Below are 12905 nucleotides of genomic sequence, written 5' to 3'. Positions count from 1 at the left end.
ATTCTCCGGAAAGCTGAAAAAATAATTATTGTTAACTTTGTGGGAAAAGTTTGCCTAACCGATATTGCGAACTCGTCAGTTCCGTAGGGAAATCTTACAGGTGGGCCACGTGGAGGACCTCAAGGCGGGGTTTGAAGTTCGAACGCGAACCGCATGCGCGTTGAAATTTCTAACGCGCAGTGATAGCTTCGGTTGAATTTCGGAATTCTCGGGATTGTTAAAAAAGCGAACGATCCACGCGGAAAGGTCGTCGCCCGAGTCTCCAGTTCATTCCCCTTCGGACGAAAGAGCTCTTCATTGCACGGGGCTAGCCTGTCCCACCACGATTCGCTGCAGAGCACAGTTGAGCACGTATACCCTTGTTTGTTCTCGCTTCCGATTGGGCGACAGATATGTACATCTTCAATTGCTCCGCAAGATCTTATTGGGTCCAATTAGACCTGATATAAATTCAAAGAACAACTGCACACAAATATGACATACCGAAATATCAACGCGGTAGATTGTCCTTCGTGTTAACCAAGCGTAGCTGTGAAGGAAAATGATTACTTTTATCCGCGGTGCTAACATCTTGGAGAAACGAAGTGTAAAAAACGAACAGTCAGTATCTACCATTCCATTAGCAATGATAACCATTTGAATACTAGGATAAACACCAGTCTGTTTACTCAAGAGTATAAAGTATTTCCGGAACTGTTAAGTGACGTGTACGATAGCCAATTAAGGCATTTAAAAAACTACCAAATGCAGATTGTATTTTTAAATCACGACTCACATCACCGTCATTGCGGTCAGCATTTCCGTTCCCATTCAAAGTTTCAGTTTGCAATGGAGGATAAAAAGTTGAGACGCGTAATGTGTCGTTTATTTTTTTACTAATTTGTTTCATTTTTCCGGAATCAGAGAATATCTTCCATCTATTTCCTCAAATGCCGACAGTGTAATATGAGAATGTATCTGATTGAAACTTACGAGCGCATCCTAAGTACTAAAGACCGTACATCATTTTGCTGCTTAGCTTGTGCACCGTGTATATATACCAATTACCTATACCTACACCAGTATAATTAGAATGTTTCAAAATGAAACGGTATTATTTCTGCTTGACCACTTGTCCCGCTAATACTTTATCTATACTCCGATGCTGACACACTGAAAGTTTAGGTGCCACTTAAAAATTCCTACTACAGGCACGGGCAAATCAGACTCATCGCTTTGTCTTCTTCAACTAACACACGTCAAATAAGGATAATATTCGTTGTAAATCCTCCAAAATTTAGCAATAGAAAGTCATGATGGAAGAAACAAAAAGAGAGTATCTACGCGTTGTTGATCACATCTAATCACATTCTGAGAACTCGTTGAGCAAAGAAATGGATTCTCGTTCGAACATTTCACGATTGCGGATTTCCAGAAACGAATTTTGAGGTGTTCCTCTGTTATTTGTTTCTTCGAACATTGCACGAGGTGAATCGTCCTCGATAAATGTATGGATACACGTATAGGAAGATGTGCAAACGTATAGTAAAGGGAGGGGAGGGACTTTGAGCACAAATTAAGAAATTCCATTTCAATATTTAATTAGGCTTATCGACTAAAATAGTCCGTCATCGCGACGGCTTTTCATACTGTTTACTGTAATCGTACGTAAATTATAATTAGATATGTGAATATTCATTGAAACGAGAACAAAGCTCCAAGAAAACTGAGTGAAATAAAAGGGAGAAAAAAAATCATACACATCAATATCTTAGAATTTCACTCAAGCTCCAAGTTTTAAACAGACTACAATATACTAGATTTATATGCAACATTTCACCTCGAAGTCATACCGATTTGAAACACCTTTCTTCCACTATATCACTCAATTTTGCTACAATAATTATGTAAATCGGTCAAATCGAGTGCGTCCGATGCGACCGCCTAAAATTTAGTAAGAAAATTTTTGTAAAATATCAAAATACTGTATGTGATATATATATATATATATGTATATTTATATCGTAATGCATAATAACTGTTATACCTATAGTCAAAGGTATCATATGTTCAGTGAGCAGTTTTCAGACTTTCTCAGTCTTTTTTTATACCCCCATTCAACTGAAAACCCTATAATGATTTTGAAAAATCAATTAAAAAAAAGAAACCCAAAAATAAAACAACAACAATTCAAAACGAACAAAAATCACATAAAAGTTTCACGTGAGATTCACGGTTGATTAGGAATAAGACGTGTAAAAACTAAATCAGACATGGGATATTTGTCAGTAGGGAAAAAAAATTCAGTGATGAAATGAAATGTTTAAAAAATACGTTTTTAAAGCGATGAAAAATGTACCTGCGTACGAACACAAATCGTCGTCCGATTTAAGCAGAGAAAAAGGTAATATGAAGAAGAAAAAAAGAAACGATAGCCGAGCACTCGACCAGCAACTTAAAGTAAAAAGAAACTTTTGCTAGCTACTAGAATAAAGGAATCACGGAATGGCAGATAAAGTCTCATCTATAAAGTTCTGAGTGAGTAGAGCGGTCGATAAAAAAATATTGACAGGTTCAAGAGAGTATATCAATACGGTCTGTAAAGCTTTGCCGGAGTATCTATAAAATGTTTACGCTAGGCCAGGGCCAGAAGCAAACGAAATCACTCAAGATTGGGTTCGAATATAACCGAAACGGCGAGCCCTCGTCCGAAATCGCCTCTTTGACATTTAAGAGCGCATCGCGCAATAAAATATACACATAATATATTCCGCTAAGCAACTACTTGTGAATTTTGATCACCCAACTTTTTTGCCAGCTCCTGAAGAATCTCCCTGTACATGATCGAGTCTAAATTCGTACCCAGACAGTAGAGCAGCCACCAATCTCCAAGATCCGTCTTTCGACTTACGCTCCGACAAGTTTCCTTCGACGTTCCACGCGCCGCAAGGTGCATCAGGCGCGGTCTTATGGCGGGTGCGAAAATAATTGCGGCCCGATAGGCGAGCAGACCGACCAGCAATACCGTAAGTATCAGGTACCAGAACCAGATGAAGATATACGTCTTTTCGTTGACGATGTTCAGCGGAAGGATGCACAGCGAATCGTGTTTCTGTACCGAGCCACTGGGACCGATCTTGTGGAATATGCACTTGGTGACGCGTGGAAATATGTAAACCATGGGATCGACACGTTCCTCCTGCGGTTTGTCCGCGTACTGTAAAACGCGGAGACCGTAGCCCATAAATTCACCGTCGAAGAAACGGTTCATACAGTAGAGCTGGAGCAGTATGTTCAGCAAGCAGATCGCCTCGCAGGCGTAGTACCGGTATACGTAACTGATGTGTGTCTGTGGAACAAAAAAAATTAACCATTTATTCGTTATGCGCTGTGCGAAAATTAGTGGTTAAATCAGGGGCAAGATATTGGACAATTTTTGGAGCAGCATGGCTCATGTCAGTTTGTTGACATTGAATTTTATCACGTGATCTCAGAGATATCTATGCGCATAAAGCGCTAATTTTGACCACCACGTCACGCAAAAATAACACAATCATAACACTTATTTTTTTCAACACCTGCTTCGGAGGTTCGATTTTCGAAGCCTGTGGAGCGTGCGTAAAGTGCCCGATTTTCGAAGAGTACGGTTAAACGAGGTTGGCGCACGCGCACAACTGAAATGACCGATTTTAGACACTAGGGATTTCTTTGCCGCATGCGCACTTTCGAATCACTCGATTTAACGCACTTTATCATTGATCATAAGTTACCTAGCCGAATGATACGCGCTGCCAGCGGCAAGTTCGCACTTCTCAAATCAAACTTTTCTGCACAGGTGTTGGAAAAAGTAGCGTGCATGGGTACCTTCCTTTTTTCATTCCCAGTGCTTCTAATATGTCGGCTTCACAGTACACTGCGGAATGGCTCCGAAATAAATTTCAATGTTTTCAGCAGCGTAGATACGTGTAAAATGGAAGAGTTCGCAGTTCGCTGTGGCTCGATTGTTTTTTTTCTCTTTATATTCAGTTGGAAGATGAAAAAAGTTACTAAAATTAACCAAGGTGAGTTCGTTAATATATTACACAAGATGTAAAGAGTCAAGTGTATGGATACAATGTTTTACCGGATGATTATTTCATTCGTAAGAAATATGTGTAATTATCTATTGAAGAATTTTAATAGTATGATACTATAATTTGTAAGAAATGGAGGTTACGAGATCAGCGCGATTTTGGTCTCGCTAAATATAATGCCCCACTTTCCACACTTGTAGCATAATATATCATAATTTTTTACTTGTAACTCGTAGGCATTTAAGTTCAATAGTTACATGATCGGTGATATAGGAGAAGCAATATCAACTAAGGAACTTGATCAACTATTTACTGTTTAATTTAGTAACGGGAAATAAAATGATCACTCGCATAATGAATTGAAAATAAAATCATGAAAGCCATTGAGGGACCATTATGACTTCTTTTTGGACTGATCCAAAATAATATATATATGCTACAAAACACACAAATTGATTTTACGAATACGAGCGGATTCTGTTGCACCATTACAATCGGTACGATCCGAAAAATAAGAACGAGTTTGCCCTCTAAATGATAATAAACCTAAAAATAACGTAAACGCAAAGTAAATTTTGTCAATTTTCAATAAACATTGTCATTTGTATGCGGGAATCGTGTGAAATTATTTCTCAGCAAATTTATCTATTCAGCAATGAATTTTTCCTATTAGTACTTAAGAATAATTGTGATATTTTTGAAACATACCATGACATTAATCGTTTTGTACTGAGAATGGAATAACAAACTTGTTTACCGTTATTATGAAATGATCAAATTTACTGTAAGATATCGATGTTTTCGTAACAGAGACATGTTTTTGACCGTTCACTTATAAACCTCGAGATACAAATGAAATCCGTCAATGAATATAGAGCCGAAATAACTTGTCAAATATCCGTAATATTACAGCGCAAACGTTATCGCCCAGCATGTCATCATTTTCACACGAATAAAAAAATTAGTCCGTCAAACTAACTGCAAGACCGATTACGTGAAACGTTGATAAACAAGCTGGCATATGTTTTCATCGAATGCGATATAGAATATATTGAGTGAATGCCGTTGTTTGGTCAATATTATAATACGTTACACGGCTGACATATTTAAATACGATTATACGCTGGTCATGCACACAAGAATTTTATGCAATGTATTACATCTCGTCCACTGAGATTCCAATCTAGTTACATAAACACGTGTTTCTATCTTGCTGGCTTTTCACACCAACAGATTTTGTAATCGTTCAAAACTAGAATCAATAAGTCGGTATATGGTATTGTTTTCACATTCCGTACAAAAGCCAAAATCAGCTTTCACAAATCAGTATATACGCATACATAAATAGCTAGTGGCGGAGATAGTATCAGGTCTTGATACAAACATTGCATAGATGAAAACAAATCGTGGAGGTTTACATAAGAAAACTTGTATCACGTACGCACGCAGTCGTGGTTGAAATGGTGGAAAATTAATACCACATGAAATGAAAATGAAAAAAATCACAGGAGAAAATTGATCGCAAGCAATGAACCCAGGGTAACCGGAACTGTGGTAATCTGGAGCTTTTGACGATCCCCGTCTCCGACATACGACACCACGATTGTTTGCTCGGTTATCGCAGTAGACGGAAGATGTGTCCACGCGACTCCGGGCAGCCACCCAAGATGAGGTAGTACAATAATACCGCCGGAGGCTTATCAGGCGGAGTGAGACGTCTGGAAGCGCAAGACCAAAGTGACGCCCACCGAGTGTGGAAGTTTGGTAAACCCAAACATAAGGTTGAACAGCGGATATGTGCCGTCTTACTGTCAGCCACAAACATCATTAGGTCAAAAATAACAGCGAGTCGTCGTCGTCGTCGGCATTCGATATCCACAGTGGTGCGTATATACATACGTAGATAGGTATGTACACCTCCCGAAATGGCTTCTGACCGATTCGAGGCCACCCGTGTCGTCTGCTACGCAGGTTGAATAGATGGTAGCAGACGACACCGGCGGCCTTGAATCGGTCAGAATCCACCTCGGGAGGCGTACGCGTGTACGTAATTCGATTACCCGGAGTTTGTAACCCCGAAATATAACATAATATCGTATGATAAACGGATCGAGGAGTAAGTATTCTCACCGTGCGATGTTTCATGATGTAATTCATCATGACAGATTTCTTCTTTAGCTTCTCCTTCTCGTCGCACAGTTGGTGATTCATCCCCATGACAATGCTCCTCATCAAACCATTTTCCCAGGTGTTCCAGAGCCACTGAGGCACGTAGCACATTATTGCCTGCACAAGAATTACCCGATTTGCCATTGAGATCACCGATTCAATTTTGGTAATGAATCACATCTACCGGTTGACCACTCACCTGGAAGAACAGTACGAAGCAAACCCATTGATAGTAGGTGTAGTACTTGCGAGCGCTTTCGTCGTTGAAATCGTTGCCGATTCCAGGATGAGCCACTTCCTTGCCGACCTTGTGGAAAGAAAAAAAAATGCACTGTATTTACAATCTCAAGTCGATATCGGACAAGGAATTTTTTACACCTGCACAACTTCGTGCAGCGAATGCGCTATATTGCAGGATCACAGGTACGTAGATTTACGAAGAGACAAGCTGGCTTCTCGATTTCAATAATTGTTTAGAATTAGTAAACGAGTCTCCATTTTGTTTTTTTAGAAACTTATTCTAATTTCTGCATCTTTGAAGGCGCGCTATGGAATTCGTTGAACGCTTTGTCGGGGAACGGATGTAATGGTGATAGCACTTGCAAGAGTAGTGGGGAATTCATGATGTGAATAAGGCAAGATTTAGCGAGAACCGAGAATGAAAATTTATAGCGGCTGAAAGATCCAGTCAAGAAATGTTAACCGAATCAGTTGTTCTACGAGTTAATCAATGTATTTCTTAATGAAATTATGATTCAACAATCACACGAGTCGTGCTACATCAAGTTATGTTGTTATATAATACAAGGTGCAGCGACAGATTTATGGACACATACGACCTAACTAACAAGTAGCGTCAGTCCTCCGGATCACGGATTCTGCTGTAACTGTTACGGGTGTTTCTCCAGCCCAAAATGTGGATCATGTTGAAGTTTGTAGCGTTACTGTAACAGAGCTTATTGAGGAACATCTTTTCTTGCCAATTTATAATTGTGCGAAATTCAGTAAACCGTAGTAAAGCAAGACGTACCCGTATTTTAAAAATTCATCTCGTTCAAAGTTGTTCTAAAATTGCAAAACAAAGCATTTTCTTTCCACTGTTTCGTTACGATCACGTTACTAACTTCAATCTTGTAAATGAAGAGCTTCTATCGTGTAATTCCATCCATCGAGGCTCTTCACACCGGTTAAAATTGATCAAATTAGCAGTTTGGTGAGTAAAATGCCGTAATAAATGAAACCTGTTGTACATTTTTGCCTAAAATAATAATTTTCAATGTTCTCTATTTTAGTTTCGATGCCAGGCTTCTATAGATTAAAGTATGAACAAATATACCATCATTTCAAAGCCATGGTGAAGTTTAAACCATAAATTTCCGACAACCTGATCTGTTGTAAATTGAGCGAAGGAAGGCCACCAAATGGATGGAATTAAGCATCAAAAGTCGCATATTTTGAGTCAAAGAAACACCCCTAGAAGTTTGAGCAAAAGCCGTGATCCCGAGGTCTGATACTTTCCTTGGAAGTTGTACTCAATTGATAAAGATACCACAATATCCACAATAATTCGAATCCGGAACCACTGAGACTTTTACAAGGATCGGCTCAGTGCTCCAGACAAATCGTGAACCAGTGCTGAGCCGGGTTATCTCTGTGTAACGCTGTGCCATGTGAGGGGTCACTCTTGGATCCGTACGAGCATTACCATGTACATAACGCAGTTAACACGTTCTATCTTTAGCACGCGTTATACGAAGCTTCACTATATACATATATGTATTCTGACTCTCTGACCCGGACCACTCGAATTGACCTTCGTCGACAATATCTGCGATGTATGCAAGAGCTACAATTGAAAATCAAATTGAATTTAATATCGTTCTATGCGTGTTGACTTTAGCAGGATAGTGCTTAAGCTCTAAATGTTCTTTCTTTTCTACCGTCCGACAACAAATTTATAAGGTCTGTCACACTGAAAGTTATCCATTTAAGTAACTCCTCATAAGCATCTGTGGTCTACGATACAGAAGTCTACAGTCCCGATTATCACGAAACCGGCTCTGTTAGCATCATGAACAATAAGAAATTTAAAAGTACTGGACTTTTTCGAAGATGATGCGATCTGTGCAAGATTACAACATCGGAACGATACCAAGTGAGAAACTTGCGACATGGAAAGTATAAAATCCGTTCTTGTACTTAATGTGCCAATCAGGTATTGTCGCACAGTAGTATTTCGGCGTATGTGCGATTTGTGATGAATATAGGATTTATACGATTTCGCACTTGTTCTTTATACGCTCTTACACAAGTTGGAGACGGATGTGGTTCCTGGTATATGATATAAAATTCGAATAAGTGATAAAATTCTACGAATGTGTCGCAAACTCCGCGCACGCGTCATTGGCGATAGCTGGTAAGCTAAGAATGAGCGATAACTCTGACTATACTTATGTGCGGGGCAAACTTGTTTCAACATTTTACTCAACTACTCTGTGCCTGACTTAATATAATAAAAAATCTGTCGTCGGCAGTCCAGAAATCGATTTATCTGCAAACGTCTGTACCACGAGTTTAATCTCAGCTTCGAACTGGATTCATTTAATTGACTTTGATTGCTCGTGATAGCCTCAGGCATCAAGCAGCATTCTTACACAAGCGATATCTTCTTACCAATCATTATTGTTCGTTTTAATTGTTGTAACTAACGTGGGCAATTTACGTAATTATACTTTGCTTCCAATTGCGTTAAAGGTGAATAAAAGAACTATTCATACTAATTGGTGAATTATTCGTCATTGCTTGTTGTCTTACACATAAATGATTGAATTAAGTGAGTTCACTTGACTTCCGAATTCTATTGCTATAGATGTAAGTAAACAAGGATAAACCATACGGAATCGAAACCTGTGTAATAATTGAATATCATTGCTAATACACACTGCAGAGTTACGAAAGTTATGAACTTTTTCTGCTGCATCGAATCAAGATCATGTACGGGCTATGTATCCACGGTTCTTTACATTCCATTCGAGAGGTGACCTGATTTATCGCGTCATACGTAAGCGAGGAGAACCGTTGCATTATCTTTAATACATCCCGCAATGGAAATTTATGATAAGTCTTTTCTGGAAGTTTATCTGCAGTTTCTTACTTCTCTCATATCATTTCCTGTTACTACCGCAAAACGTAATCGCGTTGGGATACTCGAAGGAATCGTTGGTATCCAGTTGAAAATTTCCTGTTAATGACGAGCTTAGATCATAAATTTACTGCGTCCGATATCAAGTAATATCAGATTCGATGTTACAACATATTGCACGGCTTCTGTTACGCATTCGGAACAGCAAGAATGAGAAACACCTTCCGACCTGCACCATCAAATGTGTGTTCGGAGTTAGAATTTTCTTACTAGCCACGCGGAGATTCTGCAAGCTCCGATGTTGGATGAAAAAAACGCAAGATTCAAGGTGTTGTGTAAAATCACAGTAGCAACGGTCCCTGCAGTATCTCTTATCAAAATTCACCGCGTACGGACATCAATCACTCATTGTCAGTGAACAGTCATTGGTGGAAATCGGAATTGACGATAGGCCGGAAGTGCAGCAGCGACGATGATCATATTACATTACATGCCTATTCATCCACGCTCGTGTCACGAGACTCACGTATGTACGGAGGCGTTGGCGCCCATTTGCGAGTATGAAAAACAACTCCTACAAAATATACTGTAGTACAGTACTATGCTTTCCTTGTTCTTATTGTTAGTAGAGAGAATCTCCTGCGAGAGCAGTCGTAAACCGCAGGACCGAGAAAAGTGCATGCGAGAGACAAACGGACATGTGTGATGCAGACCGGCGCGGCATGCATGCTATGAGACAAAAGGGCGCCCACCAAAGGTTCTGGAAGACACTCGACGAGTCCCACCCCACCGGCCCTTCACAGCCTTCGAAGGCCCAGCCCCCCGAACAGCATCATCGGGGCAACGAATTATCCTCGTGTGACGACGAAGTTGGCGCGACAACGAAGAGCCATGATTGGGGCAGTGGGGGGGGGAGGATAAAATCGATATAATTTCCATCGCGGTTGCAGCACGCGTTGACGCGGTGAGAATAATTAATTACCTGGCGATTGAAAGCGTCGGGCATCGTGAATGTCGAAGTAATCCAGCAAAACGTGTTGATCGCGTTCTTACGGAGGCCCGATTCGACTATGCAAGCGATCGGATTGCCCACGTATTGGGTGGCGGTGATGATGAGCGAAAAAGTGAGGAGCAGAACCGTTGTGAATATGTTGTGCATCCGGAATACCATCGAGTCCGTTGTTATGTCCTGCCATTTCAGATACCCCCTCAAATCACCCAGTAGCTTGTACATGGTGTATGACGTATGATCGTAGCGTTTTTGAGGTTAGAAACTATCCCACATCGGGTAGACACTCTTGAAATTTTCCTTACGTCAGAGGCGCAAATCTCGCCTGTGATCAGGTTCGAATTTGGGAGACTTCAACGTCCGCCGATGTCGGAAATTCGTTGAGAGAATTCGTTCGCTGGGCGAAAATCGCGGAGCTGTGTCGAATAGAATTTTCGAACAATGAAACAATTGACACTCGACGACGTACGAATCGTCGCAATTTTAATCCTAAATATAAAAAACAGGTCAGTTTCGCGCCATCGCCGTTTTACCACCTCGAGTTTGCAGTTGGATCAAACCTTTCAACGCGCCGTGCGCTAATAGAGAAACTGTGTATAACGTTGCACCGTTAGGTCCCCGACTTTCAAAATAACGATAACGAATCTTTTCTATCGACGCAGTGACTCCGGTCCTTATTTCCAGCGGCGCTCCTCAGCGTTCGTTTGCCGAGTTTCCGCTCATCATCTCAATTATCTATCCTCGCCGTCAACCCCTGCGCGTATTCGTATGCAGAGAATGCATACAGTGCATACGGTGCAGCGAACCTTGCTCGAGAACGATCTCTGCTTTATCGAGCGATCGTCGGGACCTTTTCTTCGGCTTTTTTTCCTCGCCTTTAAACGGGTTCGCCGATTGTTTTTATTCCGATTCGATCGCCGACCCGAGCCGAACCCGCGAATTCCGGTTATCACAATCACAACAACAACAACACCGAGACACTGTACCGAACTGGAACATCGACCCAATAAGTACGAAGTAACTCGACCGTCCGATCGTCTCGGGCGATTTATCCTTCTCGTGTATTCTCTTTGCGCCTTACTAGTAGCTGAATCGTGTTGGCGTTCGTACGCAGCACTCTTCGGCGGCAGCAGCTGACGAGGAGTGGAGAAGTGTGGGGTGGGGGGTAAACCCTGGGCCCCCCACTATAGACTATAGAGACTCTATAGTCCGCTCCCCCAACTACCGACTACCGTGCCTCCGCGTTGCATACGCCGAACGGTACACGTATACCCCTCTATCTTCCCGGCAAGCCCGGCTGGCCGGCCGGCCCAACACGAAGCCCACGATTTCGTGCCGAGCCTTCCTCTTCGTGGTCACTTCGCCGCCGTTCCGAAATACACTCTCGGCAATCAGGTATAAGATTGCTAAGGTTAATGCTACTTCTCTTCGTACTTTGCACCGCCACTTTGCCTCGTTCCGAGGCTGACTCGCACCGTTACGGGTTAATCGCTGAAAAACGCGGTGTACAATATCGCATCGTGGACGCGTCGCATCTCCGTCCTTCGCATTTTCCCCAAATTCTAGCACGGCTTCCCGCCCCAAGGAAAATTACACATGTTGTCGCATCCTTGACAGATCTGTGCGTACGTACGCGCATCGCCAAGAGGACGCGGCGAAAGGCGCTGAATTAAAATTGATCGTGATGGGACCAGTTGCTCCGAGCCAATCGGAAGGCAGCGAACAATTGCGCTCGTTTAATGTTGTTCAATTGCTACGGGTACGGGCCTCGTTGTCCAACGAGCCTTAGCCGAGAGATGGCGCTGTCACTTCGATGCAACGACTTATCGTGAAGTTTGATTTTCTTTTCGCATTTTGTAGACGTGTTTCGGAAATCTTGAACCTCGGACGATAACGCAGTGCGGAAATAAACTCGTAATTTTCCGTTCTACCAACGTCATTGTAGGACAGATAAATTTATAATGCCCGCGTTCACGCCCAATGAGCGCTTTATAAAAATCAGTTTCCTCATACTTTTGAGAACAATGGGCATCCTGAAATAAAATATTGTTACAAAGCGGAAAATTAAGAGAGGAAAAGGATTTATTTTGTGACGAAGCTCTCCTTTCAAAGTCTCGAAATAGACTGTTTTTTATCTATGATGACTACTAAATGATTTCATCCTTTGTAACAATATTATTCATCCAAGATTACAGTTTCCGTGCCGATGTTTGATATTATCAGTCTCTGCCTGGTTTATAAACATCGTTATATTTATATCATTTCTCTGGACCTTGGAGAAAAAAACCTACATATACTGACTGGTTGCGGATTCGTATTCTTTTCCTGCAAGACTGTACCGCAAAACTTTCCTTGCTTTTTATATACAAATATTATTTACACCGATACAAATGTTATACAGTTATAAGGTAATTATTAATTTTTCTTTGTCTGCTTTTGCGGAAACTCTTTGTGAGAAATAACGCATTGTATGTTATGCGGATGTCGCACGTGCCGACGAGCATTGTTCGTTGGCGCTCTTGTATTAAAATTA

The 12905-nt window shown here is 41.3% G+C and overlaps 1 protein-coding gene across 1 annotated transcript; it reads right to left on the bottom strand.

Annotated features, from left to right (window-relative positions):
- Positions 1–1563: 1563 nt before the first annotated feature.
- LOC124299991 (innexin inx1) lies at positions 1564–11558 on the bottom strand. Its single transcript, XM_046753564.1, has 4 exons — positions 10346–11558; positions 6421–6528; positions 6183–6338; positions 1564–3328 (listed from the first exon to the last, which is right to left on the bottom strand). The coding sequence occupies exons 1-4, from the start codon at positions 10595–10597 to the stop codon at positions 2753–2755; spliced, it is 1092 nt and encodes a 363-aa protein (XP_046609520.1). The 5' UTR covers positions 10598–11558; the 3' UTR covers positions 1564–2752.
- Between the last annotated feature and the right edge of the window lie 1347 nt (positions 11559–12905).

This window comes from Neodiprion virginianus, chromosome 3, assembly GCF_021901495.1.
Source record: "Neodiprion virginianus isolate iyNeoVirg1 chromosome 3, iyNeoVirg1.1, whole genome shotgun sequence".
NCBI classification, from domain to species: Eukaryota; Metazoa; Arthropoda; class Insecta; order Hymenoptera; family Diprionidae; genus Neodiprion; species Neodiprion virginianus.
This window is presented reverse-complemented; position numbering and strand designations above follow the sequence as displayed.